Raw genomic sequence first — 22,221 nt, 5'->3', positions numbered from 1 at the left:
AGAGTTAATGCTGCAAGGGGTTCTGGGTATTTTGTTTATGCTGTGTTACGGTGCACATGTTCTCCCGAAATGCGTTTGTCATTCTTGTGTGGTGTGGGTCCACAGTGTGGCGCATATTTGTAACCGTGTTAAAGTTGTTTATACGGCTACCCTTAGTGTGACCTGTATGGTTGTTGACCAAGTATGCGTTTCATTCACTCATGTGTGTGTTTAAAAGCCGCATATATTATGTGACTAGGCCGGCACGCTGTTTGTATGGAGTAAAAGCGGACGTGACGACAGGTTGTAGAGAACGCTTTAAGGCAGGGCCTTTAAGGCACGCCCCCAATATTGTTGTCCGGGTGGAAATCCGTTGAAATTCGGGAGAATGGTTTCCTCGGGAGATACTCGAGAGGGGCACTGAACTTCGGGAGTCTCCCAGGAAAATCGGGAGGGTTGGCAAGTATGAGTATTAGCGGTGAATGCGGCTGTATAATACCGGCGAGCCAGTACTAATGTTAATTTGATATTGCCTCAAGGGCCAAATTAATTTAAATTTGGCCCGCGGGCCAGAGTTTGACCCCCATGCTTTAGATATTCTCCACCTGCAAAGTAACTCCTGCATTGTGAGGGTCACAACTAGCGCTACGACTAGCGTACCATAACAGTTGCGTCCCTACTCTGGTCTTGGAGATTTTTAGTTATGTGTATTACAAAATCATTTTTCTTTCAGTAAACAACTCCTGTTTTATTTTAATAAAGCATATTTATGACACATTCTAGCTGCGTCCAGCATATTTGACAGCGACAAGCGATCAAAGGTGTCCACAACACAATGTGCCTCCATAGTGCAGTGTCTAAATCACTAATCATCGCCTCCATGACAGCAAAGAAACTAGTTTCTTACAGGTACCATTATCACTGGAGGACGAGAGGATAAGGAATACACATCCTACCCTACACACGACAGGGGATACAACAAAGCATAGCTAACTGCTAAGCTGGACCACCTGAATGTAAAACAGGGATGTGTGTATTAATGCAAATATCAACAGTAACGATACCAAGTATAGTATCAGTATGTGGTCGATACAAGAGCGGTTAAATCAATATTTTTTTAACTATCACAAAATGTTTTTCTGTATTTTTTGAGTGTGTTTTGTGTAGTTATTTTGCACTATTAACTATATCATAAATGTATGTAATAAAAGGAAGGAGGAAATGCAAATAATAAATGATCAGGTTACACATCTTGTGTTTATTGTCGGATGACAGTGAAAAATCTAATCATTTAAAGGCCTACTGAAAGCCACTACAGTCTGATAGTTTATATATCAATGATGAAATCTTAACATTGCAACACATGTCAATACGGCCTTTTTAGTTTACTAAATTGCAATTTCAAATTTTTCACTGAAGTGTGACGTCACGCTTTGTAGAGGACATTTTGTGCCAGCACCGTTCCCAGCTATAAGTCGTCTGTTTTCATCGCATAATTCCACAGTTTTCTGAACATCTGTGTTACTGAATCTTTTGCAATTTGTTCAATAAATAATGGAGACGTCAAAGAAGAAAGCTGTAGGTAGGAAGCGGTGTATTGCGGCCGCCTTTAGCAACACAAACACAGCCTGTGTTTCATTGTTTACATTCCCGAATGATGACGGTGAAGCTTTACTATGGAACAGAGCGGTCAAGCGAACACGGTTGGATTGGACCACACACACAAAGTACAGTGTATTATGCAGAGATCATTTCGAAAGATCGTGTTTTGAATAGGGTCCCTTGCGAAGGGCAGAGATGGGCATCGCCACCACCCGTCGACTGGTGCTGAAGAAAAGTGCAGGGCCGACCTTCAGGTTGTACAGTTACGACCATATAATCTCACTAAAACACAAGTAACACAATAAGCAGATAAGGGATTTTCCAGAATTATCTTAATAAATTTGTCTAATAACATCTGAATCGCTCCCACAGTATAGTCTTTTTTTTTCTAGTCCTTCACTCTCACTTTCCTCATCCACAAATCTTTCATCCCCGCTCAAATTAATGGGGAAATCGTCGCTTTCTCAGTCCGAATCACTCTCGCTGCTGGTGGCCATGATTGCAAACAATGTTCAGATGTGAGGAGTTCCACAACCTGTGACGTCACGCGCATATCGTCTGCTACTTCCGGTACAGGCAAGGCTTTTTTATCAGCACCAAAAGTTGCGAACTTTATCATTGATGTTCTCTACTAAATCCTTTCAGCAAAAATATGGCAATATCGCGAAATGATCAAGTATGACACATAGAATGGACCTGCTATCCCCGTTTGAATAAGAAAATCTCATTTCAGTAGGCCTTTAATGATCTTGAAAATTTCAGTATTACCGTTTGTATGGCCAACACTGCCCCGTAACTACTTGGGATTGGATCCATTCCCAAATTTGGGAATGGATCCAATATAATCTCAGATGTTTTAAAGTGGGATCTGAGGGAGGAAAACATAACAAGGCAGCACTGGAGACAGCGAAGAACAAAAGGCAAAGTATCCAAACAACAGAAAAAATATGTGGTTATTACATTTTAACAGAAGTGTAGATAAATTTGCCTGACAGCAGAAAGTAACCATATTTGAGTAAATTAGCAAGTGGATTTATACTAGTTTTGACAAAATAATACAACTGGAAATTACGCAACATTTTGAAATTAAAAGTCTCTCTAACCTGTTTTGAAATAGTTGTATTATCATTTGTCTTTATCATACGCTAACTAATTTGTTGTGATATAGACTTTAGGCTGTTACGTCTGTGAGGCATAGTGCTGCCAAAACTTGTCCCTTCGTGGATGCGTCGAACAAGTACACAGCAAAGGTATGATTAACTGATTTAATTAACAAAAGAGTAAATTAACAAAAAGACTGGAGCTAAGCATAAAGGAAAACAAAACTGCTAGCATCGAAGGCTAGGAAGGCAAACAGCAAAACTAAACTTGGCACGCAGGCAAAAACAGGAAAACAAACACAATTAGCATGAGAGCTAAGAATAAACAGAAACGTAGCGCGAGAGCTAGCGAGTAGAAATGTGTAGAGTCAATCATGAATAGTTGCGTGAAAGCAAACTGAATAGCAGACGTACCGTTGCATGAAAACAAACTTGGATCCCAGAATGAACAACACAAATAGGCAGGCTTATATAGGGAAGGAGATGCCCAGTAACAGGTGTGCGGGACCCGAGAGTAGCAGGTGGAACTAATGAAAAACCATGGTGACAAACTAAACAGGAAATAAACGGTCAAATGACGGAGAGTGATACACAATGGAGCAGTAAACAATAATGTGTAGAGATCCGAAAAGCGGATCTCAACATAGGCCATATCACCCATCTGGACCTGTGCACCTAGTAAAGTTTAGAGGATGGCATCGTTTGATCTTGGAATAGATTATTTACAGTATGTTTGACTTTTTGGATTGACCACTGTCCTGAACAGATTGTATTTGAATTTAGAGGCTCCACTGGAATTTAAAAAAAAGATAACGCCTATATGCAGCAATTGGGTTAATTATTTGCATTCATCAGTGTAATTAGGTGAGTAATGGTCAGGAAAAGACCAGAAGTGTATATTTGAACAAATTATGTTAATTATGTTTTGAGTAAAAGACAGTGTTTTGCCAAGTTATGCGTAATAATAAATATTGAACTCAATGTCATGTTTACAGGTCCGAAAAATAATACGTATGTTCCTTGGCTATACAAGTCGAAAGGAATACTTTTGAGGAAAAAATCCCAATGACAAGCCATAGGCACCCTTAAACGTACAATAATGTACTTTTTTTTTTCTAGAGAGAGGAGAGTGGGCGGCTGTGCGGCTCACACAGGGTCGATGCATCAAAGTGGGATAGTAGATGTGTGCAACTTGGTTTTCTGACAGGGAACAACTACGTCTGAACGTTTCGGAACGTTGCGCTGAGATCCGCAGAGCAAACAGGGTACTGGGACCTTTAACTGCGGGTTTTCAGAGGCCAATTTTCTCCTGATCTCTCTCAGATGTTTTAAAGTGGGATCTGAGGGAGGAAAACATAACAAGGCAGCACTGGAGACAGCGAAGAACAAAAGGCAAATTGGAAGGAAGAAAGACGGAATGACATAAAAGAGTCTGGGATAGGATAAGAGAGCAGAGAGAGGGCGTTACAGTTGGGAAAGTTGGCAAAAGAGAGTAAAACAGGTGGGAGGGGAGTGAACACAAGCAAGAATAATTGACAGCAGACAAGAACAACAGTGTTGGTAAGACAACCGGCAGATACCCAAGAGCTACTTTTTTTTTCAGTTGCAATCTTGTTTGTGAAAATAGTTTTCAACATTTGATTAACAAAGCTCATACAAACATATGATAAAAAATACCAACACAGAGCACATATAATAAGGAAAACTCTGTCAGTGTTGCGTGTGATCTACTTAGCTTGTGTTTGCAATTCAAAAGTGGGACAGGCTGCCTTATTTGAAGAGGATTCTGCGCGTAGTATACGGGACATCAAAAAAGAGACACCTGTGGCGTTTTGCTATTTTTTTCAATCAAGCAGGAGACATGTACTATTTTTTTATGGCCATTTTAGAAACAGTTGTGCAAGGGCATAATTGACACAACTTTGTATTTTTATTTTTACCGCTGAAGGTGCATGGAAGGGAGGCTGCACTACTGCACTACTGCGCTCATGACAAAGAAAATGCATACTTCAAAAAGTTTTTATCATAAAGGATATATGTTCTTAATACATCTTGTATGTAACATCAAAACATAATGACCCCTTAAATCGTTCAGCAGCTATGAAATTATAAAATGATGTTGCTGAAAAGACAATACCTTTAATAGTTCTTATTTCTGATTGTCCGAATATGATAAGACTTACACGTAGGACACGTACACTGCCCATTTTGTGTATTTGTAGTGCAAGCATTCCTCTCTCACAGCAGTGTGAAATTGTCAATAGGCACATCCTCTTCAAATGTGCTTAATGAAATGCAAAATGGTGTTCCAAAATGGTGATTAGTGTTTGCAGTCGTAGTAGGCATTTTTGATTAACAGGTTTGCGTGTGCTATCAAGTTAGCACATATTTTAGTACATGCAATCAGTTAGTAAATCAGGCCCTTTGTGTTTATTTATCTTAAAGGACACAGCCCAAATACATGCTTCCCGGCCTGTCAATCGTTGTAAGTATTTTAACTGATCGGATTTTGGCAAATTCACAGTGCCACTCTACAACCAAGCTGCCATATTGACCCCCCAAAAATTAGGCGTAAGCATTGAGACAGTCACTGAAAATCAGTAAAATGTTATGTTCTGGCATTGTTGACCGCAGAATACAGAAACAGGATATGGTGTTCATCTAATATACCAAATATATATATATATATATATATATATATATATATATATATATATATATATATATATATATATATATATATATATATGTATATATATATGGCTTTCTGTGCATTCACAAATAGTAAATGCACAGAAAGCCAACACCGTTAAACAGCGTAGCCACAAAACCAAGAAGCAAACAAGTCATGACATAACATTGCTATTTATTTTAGAAGAAATGGTTCTTAAGTGTGCATGGGACGCTTGTAATATGAATATACGATACATGGAGGGATTGGAAGGAGCAAAACTCTCCAATTCTAAAACCAAAGACAAATAATGAGAAATGTCTTTGTGGGAGAAAGCATTTTCATCTAAACGTGAAGAACAACAAGAGGCCCAATGCTGTTGATTCTAAAGTTAGTTCAACATTGAATTTAAGATTTACAGAGGATAAATAAAAAGGATTACAATTTACAGTGAAACCTTGATTTACAAACTCAATTGGTTATTGAACACGGTTCACAAACCGAAACGTTTGTATGGTGAAGCAGAGTTTCTCAAAAGAATCAATGCAGGCTTGACAAAAGTACCTATTTTAAAAAAAAAAACTGCACAGTTTGAAGACACTATAATGTGTATATATATATATATATATGTACATACAGTGTATATGTATGTATATATACTGTGTATATGTATGTATATATACTGTATATATATATATACATATATGTGTGTGTGTTTGTGTCTGTATATATATATATATATGTATGTACATACAGTATATATATATATGTGTATATATATATATATATATATGTGTGTATATATATATATATATATATGTATATATATATATATATACACATATATATATACTGTATGTAAATACATATATATATATATATATATACAGACACAAACACACACACATATATGTATATATATATATATATACAGTATATATACATACATATACACTGTATGTACATATATATATATATACACACACACACATATATATTTACAGTATATAAATATATATATACAGTATATAAATACATATATATATATTATATATACACACATGACAAATACACAGTACATATATGTATACATATATACAAACCCCGTTTCCATATGAATTGGGAAATTGTGCTGGATGTAAATATAAACGGAATACAATGATTTGCAAATCCTTTTCAACCCATATTCATTTGAAAGCACTACAAAGACAAGATATTTGATGTTCAAACTCATAAACCTTATTTTTTTGGGGCAATTAATAATTAACTTAGAACTGTATGGCTGCAACACATGTCAAAGTAGTTGGGAACGGGCATGTTTACCACTGTGTTACAAACCCCGTTTCCATATAAGTTGGGAAATGTGTTAGATGTAAATATAAACGGAATGCAATGATTTGCAAATCATTTTCAACCCATATTCAGTTGAATATGCTACAAAGACAACATATTTGATGTTCAAACTGATAAACACTTTTTTTTTGCAAATAATCATTAACTTTATAATTTGATGCCAGCAACACGTGACAAAAAAGTTGGGAAAGGTGGCAATAAATACTGACAAAGTTGAGGAATTCTCATCAAACACTTATTTGGAACATCACACAGGTGTGTAGGCTAATTGGGAACAGGTGGGTGCAATGATTGGCTGTAAAAGCAGCTTCCGTGAAATAGTCAATCATTCAGAAACAAGGATAGGGAAACGGTCACCACTTTGTGAACAAATGCGTGAGCAAATTTTCCAACAGTTTAAGAACAACATTTCTCAACGGGCTATTGCAAGGAATTTAGGAATTTCATCTTCTACAGTCCGTAATACCATCAAAAGGCTCAGAGAATCTGGAGAAATCACTGCACGTAAGCAATGATATAACAGACATTCGTTCCCTCAGGCGGTACTGCATCAAAAAGCGACATCAGTGTGTAAAGGAAATCACCACATGAGCTCAGGAACACTTCAGAAAACCACTGTCAGTAACTACAGTTTGTTGCTACATTTGTAAGTACAAGTTAAAACTATTATGCAAAGCCAAAGCCATTTATAAACAAAATCCAGGTACGCCGCCGGCTTCGCTGGGCCCCAGCTCAGCTAAGATGGAATGCTGCAAAGTGGGAAAGTGTTCTGTGGTCTGACGAGTCCACATTTCCAATTAGTTTTTGGGAAACGATGAACGTTGTGTCCTTCGGAACAAAGAGGAAAAGAACCATCAGGATTGTTCTCGGTGCAAAGTTCAAAAGCCAGCATTTGTGATGGTATGGGGGTGTAATAGTGCCCAAGGCATGGGTAACTTCCACATCTGTGAAGGCAACATTAATTCTGAAAGGTCCATACAGATTTTGGAACATCATGTGTTGCCTTCCAAGCAACGTTATCATGGACGCCCTTGCTTATTTTAGCAAGACAATACCAAGTCACGTGTTAGAACAGCGTGGTTTCGTAGTAAAAGAGTGCGGGTACCTTCCTGGCCCGCCTACAGTCCAGACCTGTCTCCCATTGAAAATGTGTGGCACATTATGAAGCCTAAAATACCACAACGGAGACCCTGGACTGTTGAGCAACTTAAGCTGTACATAAAACAAGAATGGGAAAGAATTCCACCTGAAAAGCTTTAAAAATGTGTCTCCTCAGTTCCCAAAGGTTTATTGAGTGTTGTTTAAAGAAAAAGTGATGTAACACAGAGGTGAACATGCCCTTTCCCAACTACTTTGGCTCGTGTTGCAGCCATGAAATTCTAAGTTAATTATTATTTGCAAAAAAACAATCATGGCACCCACCTATTCCCAATTAGCCTACACACCCGTGGGATGTTCCAAATAAGTGTTTGATGAGAATTCCTCAACTTTATCAGTATTTATTGCCACCCTTCCCAACTTCTTTGTCACGTGTTGCTGGCATCAAATTCTGAAGTTAATGATTATTTGCAAAAAAAAAAGTGTTTATCAGTTTGAACATCAAATATGTTGTCTTTATAACATATTCAACTGAATATGGTTTGGAAATTATTTGCAAATCATTGTATTCCGTATATATTTACATCTAACACATTTCCCAACTTATATGGAAACAGGGTTTGTATATATATATATATATATATATATATATATATATATATATATATATATATATATATATATATCAATCAGACCAACATAACAAGGGGGTCGTGGCTCAACAGTCTTTTTTATCCAAACAACACAAGAGTATTACAGCGAGCTTAAATGTCAACAATCACACACATGTCAAAATTGATAAAACAAAAAAAGGAACATTATTTTACCTTGGATTTGCGAATATTTGTGGCATAGATAAACACTCTGAGGGTTTCGGAGTGATAAACGAGCAGTGGTGACAGGTAGTCATCGCTAGTTTTGGCACAAACTAGCAATGTGAGGTGATCCTTCATCAGCTTGTGTCTTGGTAGTGGTTTCTCCCTTGCTGTAATAAAGGTCCGCTGTGACATATTTTTCGGTCTCATCACAATTAAAGACTTGCTGCGGAACAAAGCTCCCTTCGCTGATGAAATCCTTGAACTGAAGGGGTCGCAAGCCGGAGGCTAACTAAATAATAAAATGCTAGCTAAAAGTGGTTGTCTCGCAACCTAAAGCTATACAGCGAGACTGTTAATAGTTTGGAAACATTTAAAGCGTTATTGATCACAAAAAGTGATCTCTAAGACACAATGACAAAGCTCTGACTGGCGCAAGGTATGACAATTGTGTAAATAAACTTGTCAGAATTGGAGGTAGCGGTCAAAGCTTTTTGAAATTGGGCGCATTCTCGTGTATAGAATGTAAACAAGATGTGACACAGGGGGCGCCGCCTCTTCAAAATGGCCTTACCCACGTGTACAGAAAGTGATGTCATCAAAATGGCAGCACCTGATGGCTTCAAGAGGCATGCAAAATGAATGAATGAATAAATGAATGAAGAGTTTCCCTTGTGTATCATTAAAGTTTGTCTAGGTCTAAGTCTAAGTCTAAGTACGCTGAAACATATTTTGCACGATGTGTAGGTTCGCAAACCGAAAAGAATGCCAATAAGGGCGTGTGTAATTTGAGGTTCCGCTGTACTTTTCTCAAGTTGTTTTTTAATTGTCGATGACGTTATATGCCAACAAAAAAACTTCTGTCCTTAAACGTAGCTATCTATCAGTGTTATTACGGTTGGTAACAATAATGGCATAGGAAATCTTAAATTTTTTCCCCGGGAAATTGGAATGTGCACTCTAGGTGGTGGCTAATTTTTCTTCTTTGGACTACAACTAAATAAAAATGGTGGACTAGCAGAAAGCTCTCCAGTTAAACCTCTACCATATATGGAGATATCCGATGACATAAATAAGGCAAACAACATCTCATCCATTCATCCATCCATCCATCCATCCATTTTCTACCGCTTGTCCCAAACAACATCTCAATTGTCTCAAATACCAAACGAGTTTGGATGAAAGCAAAATTGTTTTGTATATATTTCCACCATCACTCACTCTATGGTTTGATTTAAAATCTTCAGGACTTATGGGGATCCCAAATACCCCAAAACAGGTACCATTGGGAAAGAAAAAATGGTTTTGCATAATAGTACATATAATAGTTATCCTTTAAGTAATTGTTGCAATATATTTTCAGCAAGATATGCTAATTTTGTCTGAAATTCGAGCGAGTGATTGCCGATTGTCTTTGATGAAAGCTTGGAGAACATGACATCAGTAACCAAAGGGGCGTGGCTTAGTGGGCTAAGTCGGGAGAGTCCATTCAGCAGTTGTTACCAAACTTTTATTACTCAACTTATCAGGAAGAATGGGCCTCATTCACTAATAAAATATCATTTAACTCAGGCTCTTCATTTAGGCCTGTTAATGTATCCATCAACAACTTCATGATGCATACTTTTGCATTATATGCCAAAAAGATGCTAGGATGGGTAATGGGTGCACATGAAGGTAGGTTCTGGTTGCACCATTTGGCCGGATGACCTCACATATCTTTCTATGTTTTGCATACCAGGAGTATTTTTTCTGAAATCTGTACCGCTGACAGAATACATAGTCCAAACCAACACAGAACTTGGTTTTCATTAGAAAATAGGATAATTATTGACAAATTGTTAATTTGTTGGTCTCCCTAACCTCTGGTTGTGGGCTGTTTCACAAAACCAACAGGAAGAAACAAAGACATCCACCATTCTTTTCTCAAGGTGGCCATGTGTGCACAAGTTCCCTTGGCTGGGTTCGACAGAAGTTTACACCCCCACGCATCCGATCCCTCAGCAGCCCCAACATTGCAAACACTAAATATGTATTCAACCCGGATGGGGCAATAATATTTCTCAACTCGTATACTGTTATGGCATCAAAACGCATTGCCGTTGTGTGAAGGTGCTCGGAGTCTCTTCTGTCTCTGGTGTTTTCACTGTAAAATCTGTGGTTTACTTTTCTTTCTCTTTTTAGGTATTGACTGTGCAGCAGTCAAAGCCTCATGCAAGCCATCATTTTGTCTGCCACATATGACACGAGGGGTACAGTGCTTGCTATCAAAATGTCAAGCTTTTTACTAGACGTGCGAGGAATAGGGATAGTTGACAAATAGCTCATAGAAATGTCGCACCCCTGAGAATGAACTCTTCAACACACTTCAACATACTTTTCATTGATGAATATTAGTAGTTCTCAAAAATACTGAACAAACATATAAACGCAACACTTTTGTTTTTGCTCCCATTTTTCATAAGTTGAACTCAAAGATGTAAAACTTTTACTATTTACACAAAAGACCTATTAATCTCAAATATTGTTCACAAATATGTCTAAATCTGTTAGTGAGCACTACTTCTTTGCCAAGATAATCCATCCCACTTCACAGGTTTGGCATATCAGAAGCTGATTAAACAGCATGATTATTGCACAGGTGTGCTTTAGGCTGCAAACAAAAAAGGTAATTCTGAAATGTCTAGTTTTGCTTTATGGGAGGTCTGGGGGGGTCAGAAAAGTTGTCAGCATCTGGTACAACCAACCATTTGCCTCACGCAGTGCAACACATCTCCTTCGCATAGAGTTGATCAGGTTGTTGATTTTGGCCTGTGGAATGTTGGTCCACTGCTCCTGAATGACTGTGACAAGTTGCTGGATATTGGCAGGAACTGGAACACGCTGTCATATACGCCGATGCACAGCATCCAAACATCCTCAATGGGTGACATGTCCGGTGAGTATGCTGGCCATGCAAGAACTGGGATGTTTTCAGCCTTCAGGATTTGGGTACAGATCCTTAACATGGGGCCATACATTGGCCTCGGTTTTGTGTTCGTTGTCCATAACATAACTCCACCCTCACCATGGGCCTCTCGATACACAACGTTGTCATCAGCATCCCACACGACGTCACACATGCTGTCTGCCATCTGTCCTGAACAATGAAAACCGGGATTCATCCGTGAAGAGAACACCTCTCCAACGTGCCAGATGCCATCAAATGTGAGCAATTGTCCACTCAAGTTGGTTACGACGACGAACTGCACTCAGGTCACGACCTCGATAAGGTCGAAGAGCATGCAGTTGAGCTTCCCTGATAGACAATTTCTCCCAGTTTGTGCAGAAATTATTTTGCAATGTAAACCAATTGTTGCAACAGTTGTCCGGGTGGCTGGTCCCAGACGATCATGGAGGTGCACATGCTGGGTGTGGAGGTCCTGGGCTGGTCTGGTTACACATGGTCTGCGGCTCTGAGGCCTGTTGAATGTACTGCCAAATTCTCTGAAATGCCTTTGGAGATGGCTAATGGCAGAGAAATTAACATTCAATTCACAGGTAACAGATCTGGTGGACATTCCTACGGTCAGCATGCCAACTGCATGCTCTCTCAAAACTTGCGACATCTGTGGTATTGTGTTGAGTGATAAAGCCGCCGCCAGCCGAATCATAGCCAGAACATTTTTTGTCCGAAAAGCCGTCATTCAGAGAACCCCTCATCCCTAGACAGAAGCAGACCACGCAGGACATCCCACATGGAACAACTAAAACCAACATACTTTCCAAAACAATGGTAAATCACTGTCAACATGGGTGCTGGTGTTATCATATCTGAGTTATTGTGTGGAAATATGGGGAAATAACTAAAAAAGTATGATTCAAATACTAACCATGTTACAATAGAGGTCAGTTAGAATAATGCATAATAGTTATAGTTCAAAATCTTTATTTATTGAATCAAAAATATTGTATTTCAATGATTTGGTGAATTTGCAAACAGCTAAAATTATGTAAAACGCAAACAATAACCCGCTAACCAAGAATGTACAACAATTCTTAACAAAAGAGGAGGACTATAACCTTAGAGAAAAATATAACACATGCAGTTCACAATGATTATAAAGCATTTGAAGATCTTTTGTCAGCTATTATTCAATCCAATCTATTCCATCAGTAACACCCGCATTACTATGCTAAAAATCCAATCCACATTTTCACTGTTACCTTAGTAAAGTCGAGCCAGACACTGCAGCATCAAAGCTATGTTTAGTGCGTTTACAACAGTGCAGGATGTCCAATTCAGATTTTTTTTTCAATTCTGATCTTCTTTTGTAGTTGTTCAGTTTCAGTTTCAGTTTCAGTTTATTTTCAGTCTAACAAAAACATATTCAAACATAGATCACGATTCAAAAATGAATAACATGACTGAAACAGGCAGAAGCAAAAAAGCTTATATGCCCAACATAAATTTTTTACATTCAATTAAGTTACCTTTTCTAATAATTCTGCAACACAAAAAGAAATATAGTCATTCAGCATCCACATTCAGGCTGCCCCCCAACAAATAATACAAAAATATGTACCTACACACATACACTTTTCTGTAAATAGATAAACATACATACCTTCTAAATACAACATTTAACCAAACAAACATACATTTCTAGTTCACATAACTTTTTAAAATACATTGTGACATGTTCTTTTTGAAATTAAATACTGAGTCACTCATTTTTATTTCTTTACCAACAGAATTCCACAAATTAACACCGAGAACAGATAAACATCTACGTTTAACAACTAGTCTTGCTTTTGGTAAAATAAACTTAGATTCATCTCTTAGATTGTATTTGCTGGTCTGTAGAGAGAAGTATTTTTGAATTCCTTCTGGAAGAGTATTTATTTTGCTTTGAACATTATCTGTGTTATTTTATAATAAACAATATCTTGAAATTTCATAAGTTTTGATTTAACAAATAATGGATGGGTATGGTCATAATATCCTGCTTTGTTTATTAGCCGTACAGCTTTTTTTTGCAGCAAAACAATATCATTAGTTATGGTTTTAAAAGTGGTTCCCCAGAGTTCTACACAGTATGTCATGTATGGAAGTATCAAAGTATAATAAATTGTTAACAAAGAATTATAATTAAGTAATTCTTTAGTTTTATACAAAACACCAAGTGTTTTTGATATTTTTGTTTTTATATAATTTACATGTTGTCTCCATGATAATTTATGATCAATTATAACTCCCAAAAACTTAGTATCAAAGACACGCTCAATTTTATCTCCATTTATTTTAATATTTACTTCTTTAGATACCTCAGTTTTGGTACCAAATATCATAAATTTAGTTTTAGCTATATTAAGTGATAATTTATTCATATCAAACCAGTTTTTAAGCACTGTCATTTCTTGTTCTATTTTTACCAAAAGTTCATTAAAAGATTTTCCAGAACAAAGGATAGTTGTATCATCAGCAAACATAAAAAATGTTAAGAAACTTGATGCATCACAAAAATCATTAATGAAAATTGTAAATAACTTGGGCTTCACGGTGGCAGAGGGGTTAGTGCGTCTGCCTCACAATACAAAGTTCCTGCAGTCCTGGGTTCAAATCCAGGCTCGGGATCTTTCTGTGTGGAGTTTGCATGTTCTCCCCGTGAATGCGTGGGTTCCCTCCGGGTACTCCGGCTTCCTCCCACTTCCAAAGACATGCACCTGGGGATAGGTTGATTAGCAACACTAAATGGTTCCTAGTGTGTGAATGTGAGTGTGAATGTTGTCTGTCTATCTGTGTTGGCCCTGTGATGAGGTGGCGACTTGTCCAGGGTGTACCCCGCCTTTCGCCCGATTGTAGCTGAGATAGGCGCCAGCGCCCCCCGCAACCCCAAAAGGGAATAAGCGGTAGGAAATGGATGGATGGATGGATGTAAATAACTTAGGACCAATTATAGAACCCTGAGGAATTCCACAAACTATATTTTTAAATCCAGATATTGTATTATCCACCTGAACACATTGTTTTCTATTTTCTAGATAGCTCTTGATCCAGGACAGAGCTGGCCCTCGGATGCCGTACTTATCCAACTTATTTATTAACTGTCTATGGTCAATGGTATCGAAGGCCTTTTTTAAATCAATATAGATGGCTATTGTAAATTCATCATTATCCATAGCAGTACTAACCTCCTCTAGCATATGCATTACTGCATACGTAGTTGTTCAATTTTCCCTAAAACCATACTGCTGCTGCTTAAGCAAGGTGTTTTTTTCCAGAAAATTATTTAACTGTTTTGTAAAAAGCTTTTCTAAAATTTTTGAAAATCGAGTGAGTATTGAGATCGGTCTATAATTTTCCATAAGATGCTTATTTCCGTTTTTAAAAACAGGAAAAACCTTTGCTATCTTCATATCATCTGGGAAGTATCCACACTGGAATGATTGATTACATATGTGAGCCAATGGCTTAGCAATTAAATGAATACATTCTTTAATAATTACCATATCTATGTGATGTATGTCTGTAGATGTTTTACTTTTAAAGGCTCTTACTGTTTGAATTATATCCACTTCTGTTACTCCACTCAAAAACATTGATTTTAAATGAGGGTTTATTGTGTTTTTAGTCAAGCCTGTGTCCTCATAAACAGGTATTTTTTCTGCAAGTGCAGGGCCCATATTAACAAAATAGTTATTAAATTCTTCCACTATCATTTCTTTTTTGTTTAGTTTTATATTATTATCATTTATAAAGTAGCTCGGAGTCTCATGATTTTTACATCTATTACCTAAAACCTGGTTGATTGTGTTCCACGTTTGTTTAATATTATTTTTGCTATCTTCAAATTTCTCGTTATAATAACTTTTCTTTTGCTTTCGTAGAATAGAAGTCAACTTATTTTTATAAATTGTATACTCCCTTTCATTTTGTTCAGTTTTATTTTTTAAGTAACTATCATACAGAACATTTTTTCTATTGGAGGCCATTACTAGACACTTCGTCCTCCAAGGCTTATTTTTACTCACTTTCTTTAGTGTGGACTTCACGACTGGACACCAGGAATTATAAAGTTCTAACCATTTAAACAGAAATGCCCTGTATGAATGATTACAATTTTCAACATACACCCCTTCCCAGAAACATTTTGAAAGCTCATTCTTAAATGCTTGTATTCTTTCAGGTGTCCTTAATCTTGTTAATTTGAACAATGTTTTTTGTGCTATATTATTTACAATCATACTTTGAATATTCACAAACACTTGAAAATGATCTGTGATGTCACTAAGGAGTATTCCACCTGTAGTTATGTCATGGATATTTGTAAAAATATTGTCAATGAGGGTAGCAGATTCTCGCGTTATTCTGCTTGGTTTATCAATTATTGGTTGCCAACCATAAGTAAACATTTCATTCATAAAGTCATTAGTTGGTTTATGGGTTCTCCATTTTAATAAATCAAAATTGAAATCTCCACACACATTTCTTGTTAGCTAGTTTTCCAAGTACTTTTAGTAGGCTGTCATGGAAAAGCTCTACATGTGACCCAGGTGTCCTATAAATACAACTCAAATATGCACTACGTTTGTTGTTTATTTGTATTTTTATAGTCATACTCTCCATAACATCATCTATAACTAGACTGTCGATAATTTCACAGTAATATTTTTTTTGTACATAGAACGCAACACCACCTCCTTTTTTATTTTTTCTATTTATATTATAAAAATCATAACCTTCTAATATAAACATATCATTAATTTCATCTGTCAACCATGTCTCTGAGATGGCAATTGCTTGGAATGTTGATTTTAAAGATTCCAAACACTCTTGTATCTTCTCAAAATTAGCCCTGAGACTTCTACTATTAAAATGAATAAGCGAAAAACCCTTTAAATCCACATTTTTAAAACTATCCTCTGAGTAATATGAAACATTTATGTTATGTAATCCACTTGAATTAATTTCTGGATCAATGTCATTACAAAATTCTCCTACTTTATCATCATTCATTTCTAAATAACTTACATTTAGTTCCTTACAGCTTATCCTGTCTTGAATATCTTCTTGCCCAGCTATACTGCTTTCTTCCTCGTCAGAAATATAAAAGTCCATCCATCCATCCATCCATTTTCTACCGCTTATTCCCTTTCGGGGTCGCGGGGGGCGCTGGCGCCTATCTCAGCTACAATCGGGCGGAAGGCGGGGTACACCCTGGACAAGTCGCCACCTCATCGCAGGGCCAACACAGATAGACGGACAACTTTCACACTCACATTCACACACTAGGGCCAATTTAGTGTTGCCAATCAACCTATCCCCAGGTGCATGTCTTTGGAAGTGGGAGGAAGCCGGAGTACCCGGAGGGAACCCACGCATTCACGGGGAGAACATGCAAACTCCACACAGAAAGATCCCGAGCCTGGATTTGAACCCAGGACTGCAGGACCTTCGTATTGTACTAAATAATGTACTAAAATGTACGATATAACTTAAAAAAAACATACATTATCCATAATCCTAATGTCCATATACCATGTGTACCATACATTTTCATTGTCCACATACCATTTGTTGTCCTGATTCAACAAGTTATTTAAATTGTTCTAAGTCTTTCATGTTTTTAATCCATATTGGCTTCATTTGATCCGATCCATTTGGCTTTATGTAGACTTTGCCATGTCTCGTCCATGTAGATTGAATCTTATTTTCTTTCCTGAGAATGCGGCCACTTCTTGCAATTTCACCATTTTTCTTCGTCAGGTGCTCATTCAGATAAATTCCAGTGCCCTTTAGCTTTTTGGACTGTCTAAGCAGCTCCATTTTGTGTTTCTGGTTAACCATCTGCATCACTATTATTGGTCTTGCTTTAACATTCTTGTTTGGAAATGAATAGCATGTTGATATGTTTTGTTTCTCAACGATGATGTTTTTACCTCTGAAAAAGTCCAGGAGTTTTTGCTCAAGAGTTTCAAGTTCCTCCGTAGGAGCATCTCCACCTTGGTTCAGCCCAGCTGTAACTCGAGCATAACTGCAGTGTTTCAGCTCTAGTCCTGTGACCACAATGTCATTGACAAGTGATTGTTGCTCCAAATCCTCACATCTCTGCTCCAAAAGTTCAATCCTTTTGTCTCTCTGGATCACATTCTCCTTCAGCTCCTTCACTTCCTCCATGAGGCCCATGATGTTTCCTTGTTGCTTTAGAACCTTAGCAATCTCTTCACCCATGAAGTTTAGAGATTTCTTTATCTCTTCAAGTTCCTCTGACAACTTTTTAATTGTTATTGTCATCTTTTCAAGTAATTTTATACAGGTATTTTAGGTAACTTGATGAGCTGCACTGAAGTTTTCAGAAGGCCTGTTTGGGCCTTGATTTGATACTCTTAAAATACCTTTTTCAGAGTCCAATGTTGTTGCAATATCCCCAAAGTAGTGAAGTAAAGTATTCCTTCACCATCAGCAATGGAGCATTTCAAGATATTTGTCTCAGATTCCAGATATATTTGATGAATTGTAGAGAGACTCTGAGCAGGGAGAAGCATTGGCAGCCATCTTCACATTACGAAAACAATGTATCCAGACTCCAATGTGAATGTAAACTGACCTGAACTGTCCTGCAATCTCTACAGAAGTGAACTCTAAAGTAGGAATGTTTCAAATGTAGTCATCTCAGTACTTGCATATTTGTGGCAATTTCAAGGATTCTGTGCAATCAAAGTCAACATTTTCTGAACCGTGGAGAAGATTATGAAAGAAGATGTCTCCCGCAGTTTTGGGGACATTTGCATCGATGTCTGCTCTGGAGAGCGTGTTGGCGATCAGCGGTAGAACATTGATTGACATGGGTTCCTTAAAAAAATATTTTTGCCTGTTTCTCCTAATTTGTCAACTATTTTTTTGTAATTGTCTAATTTGGTGAATAATGATGAGTCTTATGATAAGCATCATCATTATTCTCTATTATGCGACCGGAGCACGGGAGAGTTCACACTGAAGTTCATCATTACACTATCTGATTGATTTGTAATATAAATCTCCAAATAATAATGTCTATAATATTGCTCACAGTAAAATAACTCCCACACCTTATGATAAGCAAATCCCACTACTACAGCTGTGTAATTTAAGTATGCCACTTAAACCTAATTGATGTAATTTATTAGCCATGGTGTTATTTTAGAGTAGAGTTTTGGGGGCTCTGAAGAATAAATGCACAGACAAACTCACAGTCAACAAGGTGGAGTTCTATGGGTGTTTTTTATCTTCACTTTAATGGTTTTCTCCATGAATGGCAGGTTATTGTGATAGTCCATATCACCTATCTCTACATGGTTGTGGGGCTTGAATTTGACACCTGTGGTCTAAATGTCTGAAATGACCATTAAGTAATAACAGGAAACTAACAGTATTGCTTTTCAACCATTTCAATGTATTCAGTATTTTCTGTGTAATTATAATACAGTAGCAACAAGTTGTAAGCAAACCAATCTTGTAAGTGCAACAATTCTGGAGGTTGTGCACAGGTGGACATCCAGCCCCTGTTTTCCAGGAAAGAAAATGTATTTCCAGCAGAACCTCATCTGTTTTCAGGTCAACTCTGTAGTGCTGTGCAAGTTTGTTTACTCTCCTATAATCTGTGCAACGTTTCCCAATTTGCAAGTTGCCTGCTAACTTTTCCATGCAACAACACTGTTCTTGTGTGTTTGGGCCATCTCATGCTTCCTAAAGATGACTAAAGCTTTCTTACACGTTCAACCATTTAGATGCATTCAGTGTTGTGTAATTCTAATAGAGTGCCAAAAAGTTTTGAGCGAAAAGAGCTTGCCAGTGTGAAACCAGGAACTTCTTGGGAGCTAAGCCCCCCGTGTTCTTCAGACCTAGTGACGCCCGTGATATTAGTATATATTTGCCTTAGTCATAAGAAGTGAGCTTTTTGAAGACATATTCCATAAAAGGTACTTTGATCATAATCGTTCATCAAATACCTGTTGTGTGTTGCATTGGCCGAGCCTGGAATGATGGCTGCTGCTGCCTCCTGGGTCTTGCGGTTAGAAGAAGCTGAAGACGGAGGCCCCATTCCCGGTCCTGCTGGCTGAGGCATGCTGGGGGAGATGGGTGCCACGGTGGGGTATCCCCTATTGTGGTTGCTCGGTCCATGGTTGCGTCCTCCTGTGATGGGTTGACCAGGGCCTTGGCCATGCATGGGGCTGCTTGCGTTCATGGCCAGACTGTTGGTCATGCCTGGACCAGGACCACTGTAGCTGGTACTTGTCGTCCCACTGTAGTTGGCAGGCCGGGGGTAGTTCCCTGCAGGAGAAAGTGTGCAGCAGTCAGCATTGAAGTACTTTGTGTCCAAGGAATGGATTTTCACAACGTATACAAGGTTATTTGAACTTTCCCCAGTTGCTCTATTTACATGATGTATTTATCTACTAATTACTTGGGTTTGAAAAGTAACATGTGGCTACAATTTATTCACCAGAAAATATATACTGTAAACTGTTGCATGCCTCATTGTGTCTTACTAACAATTTGAATAGGACTCATTACTTTGCAGCCGTATGATAAGGACTGCCACTTACTAGTCCCTCCAGGTTTTTGCTGGCTTTTTTGTTATTGTTGCAGCTGAAAATGACTGATCATATTTTTTGCGGCAGCATTTTCAAAAAGTTGCGGCAAAACGTACAATGATTTAAGGCTTTTTTTATTAATTAACATTACATCTGTGATTTTATAAATTTGTAATCCGTGTTGTGTTGTTGTAATCCTAACCGCAAAAGGCACACAATTTTAATAAATCTAACAAAATATGATTAAATTTGTATGTTGAAAGGTTTTTGAACATGACGGTAATTTATCAGTCCACCCAGGATCTCCCGTGCCTTTTTTGAAATGCCTGATTCTACAGAGGTTCTTCCCAAAAATTGCAATTGATAGTGCCAGGTTTTTTTTTTTTTAAACTGCAAGAGAAAGTGAAAGCTGCAATAAAGTGATGGTTTTCCATCTGGGACAAACGGTAGAAAATGGATTGACAGATGGACTTATAACTCTGTAATTTGCTGAATAAAAAGCATTTAATGAGAATATATAAACAAAAGTGTGAGAAAAGCATCTGACCATCAAAGCGCACAAAAATGTGCAAAATAGCCTTTATTCATCACAACAAAGTACACGTATATTAATGCAAGGAAAATACTAAATATTATACCTCACCCTTCAGCTAAGGGTACAACTTTCCCACTTAAAATCATTTATGCTAAAGGTGACTAAACAATTACTACAATTACTATTACACTCTCCTATTTCTGGGGCTGAGGTCGCTGAGGTAGTTAAAAAGCTCCTTGGTGGCAAGGCCCCAGGGGTGGACGAGATCCGCCCGGAGTTCCTTAAGGCTCTGGATGCTGTGGGGCTGTCTTGGTTGACAAGACTCTGCAGCATCGCGTGGACATCGGGGGCGGTACCTCTGGATTGGCAGACCGGGGTGGCGGTTCCTCTCATTAAGAAGGGGGACCGCAGGGTTTGTTCCAACTATCGTGGGATCACACTCCTCCGCCTTCCCGGTAAGGTTTATTCAGGTGTACTGGAGAGGAGGCTACGCCGGATAGTCGAACCTCGGATTCAGGAGGAACAGTGTGGTTTTCGTCCTAGTCGTGGAACTGTGGACCAGTTCTATACTCTCGGCAGGGTTCTTGAGGGTGCATGGGAGTTTGCCCAACCAGTCTACATGTGCTTTGTGGACTTGGAGAAGACATTCGACCGTGTCCCTCGGGAAGTCCTGTGGGGAGTGGTCAGAGAGTATGGGGTATTGGACTGTCTTATTGTGGCGGTTCGCTCCCTGTACGATCAGTGCCAGAGCTTGGGCCGCATTGCCGGCAGTAAGTCAAACACATTTCCAGTGAGGGTTGGACTCCGCCAAGGCTGTCCTTTGTCACCGATTTTGTTCATAACTTTTATGGACAGAATTTCTAGGCGCAGTCAAGGCGTTGAGGGGTTCCGGTTTGGTGACCGCAGGATTAGGTCTCTGCTTTTTGCAGATGATGTGGTCCTGATGGCTTCATCTGACCGGGATCTTCAGCTCTCACTGGATCGGTTTGCAGCAGAGTGTGAAGCGACCGGAATGAGAATCAGCACCTCCAAGTCTGAGTGCATGGTTCTCGCCCGGAAAAGGGTGGAATGCCATCTCCGGGTTGGGGAGGAGACCCTGCCCCAAGTGGAGGAGTTCAAGTACCTAGGAGTCTTGTTCACGAGTGGGGGAAGAGTGGATCGTGAGATCGACAGGCGGATCGGTGCTGCGTCTTCAGTAATGTGGAGGTTGTATCGATCCGTTGTGGTGAAGAAGGAGCCGAGCCGGAAGGCAAAGCTCTCAATTTACCTGTCGATCTACGTTCCCATCCTCACCTATGGTCATGAGCTTTGGGTCATGACCGAAAGGATAAGATCACGGGTACAAGCGGCCGAAATGAGTTTCCTCCGCCGGGTGGCGGGGCTCTCCCTTAGAGATAGGGTGAGAAGCTCTGCCATCCGGGAGGAACTCAAAGTAAAGCCGCTGCTCCTTCACATCGAGAGGAGCCAGATGAGGTGGTTCGGGCATCTGGTCAGGATGCCACCCGAACGCTT

The 22,221-nt window shown here is 38.6% G+C and overlaps 1 protein-coding gene across 3 annotated transcripts in view; it reads right to left on the bottom strand.

Annotated features, from left to right (window-relative positions):
• The window catches only part of arid1b (AT-rich interactive domain 1B), a 594,747-nt gene that overhangs the window by 75,671 nt on the left and 496,855 nt on the right, over window positions 1-22,221 (bottom strand). For all 3 annotated transcript variants that reach the window (XM_061895467.1, XM_061895468.1, XM_061895469.1), the window contains one exon: window positions 19,590-19,911. In XM_061895467.1, the coding sequence (XP_061751451.1) occupies window positions 19,590-19,911 (322 nt within the window). The remainder of the gene's footprint in view (window positions 1-19,589; window positions 19,912-22,221) is intronic.

This window comes from Nerophis ophidion, linkage group LG03, assembly GCF_033978795.1.
Source record: "Nerophis ophidion isolate RoL-2023_Sa linkage group LG03, RoL_Noph_v1.0, whole genome shotgun sequence".
NCBI lineage: Eukaryota > Metazoa > Chordata > Actinopteri > Syngnathiformes > Syngnathidae > Nerophis > Nerophis ophidion.
The sequence above is the reverse complement of the archived record's forward strand: the minus strand, read 5'-3'. Positions and strand labels throughout refer to the sequence as shown.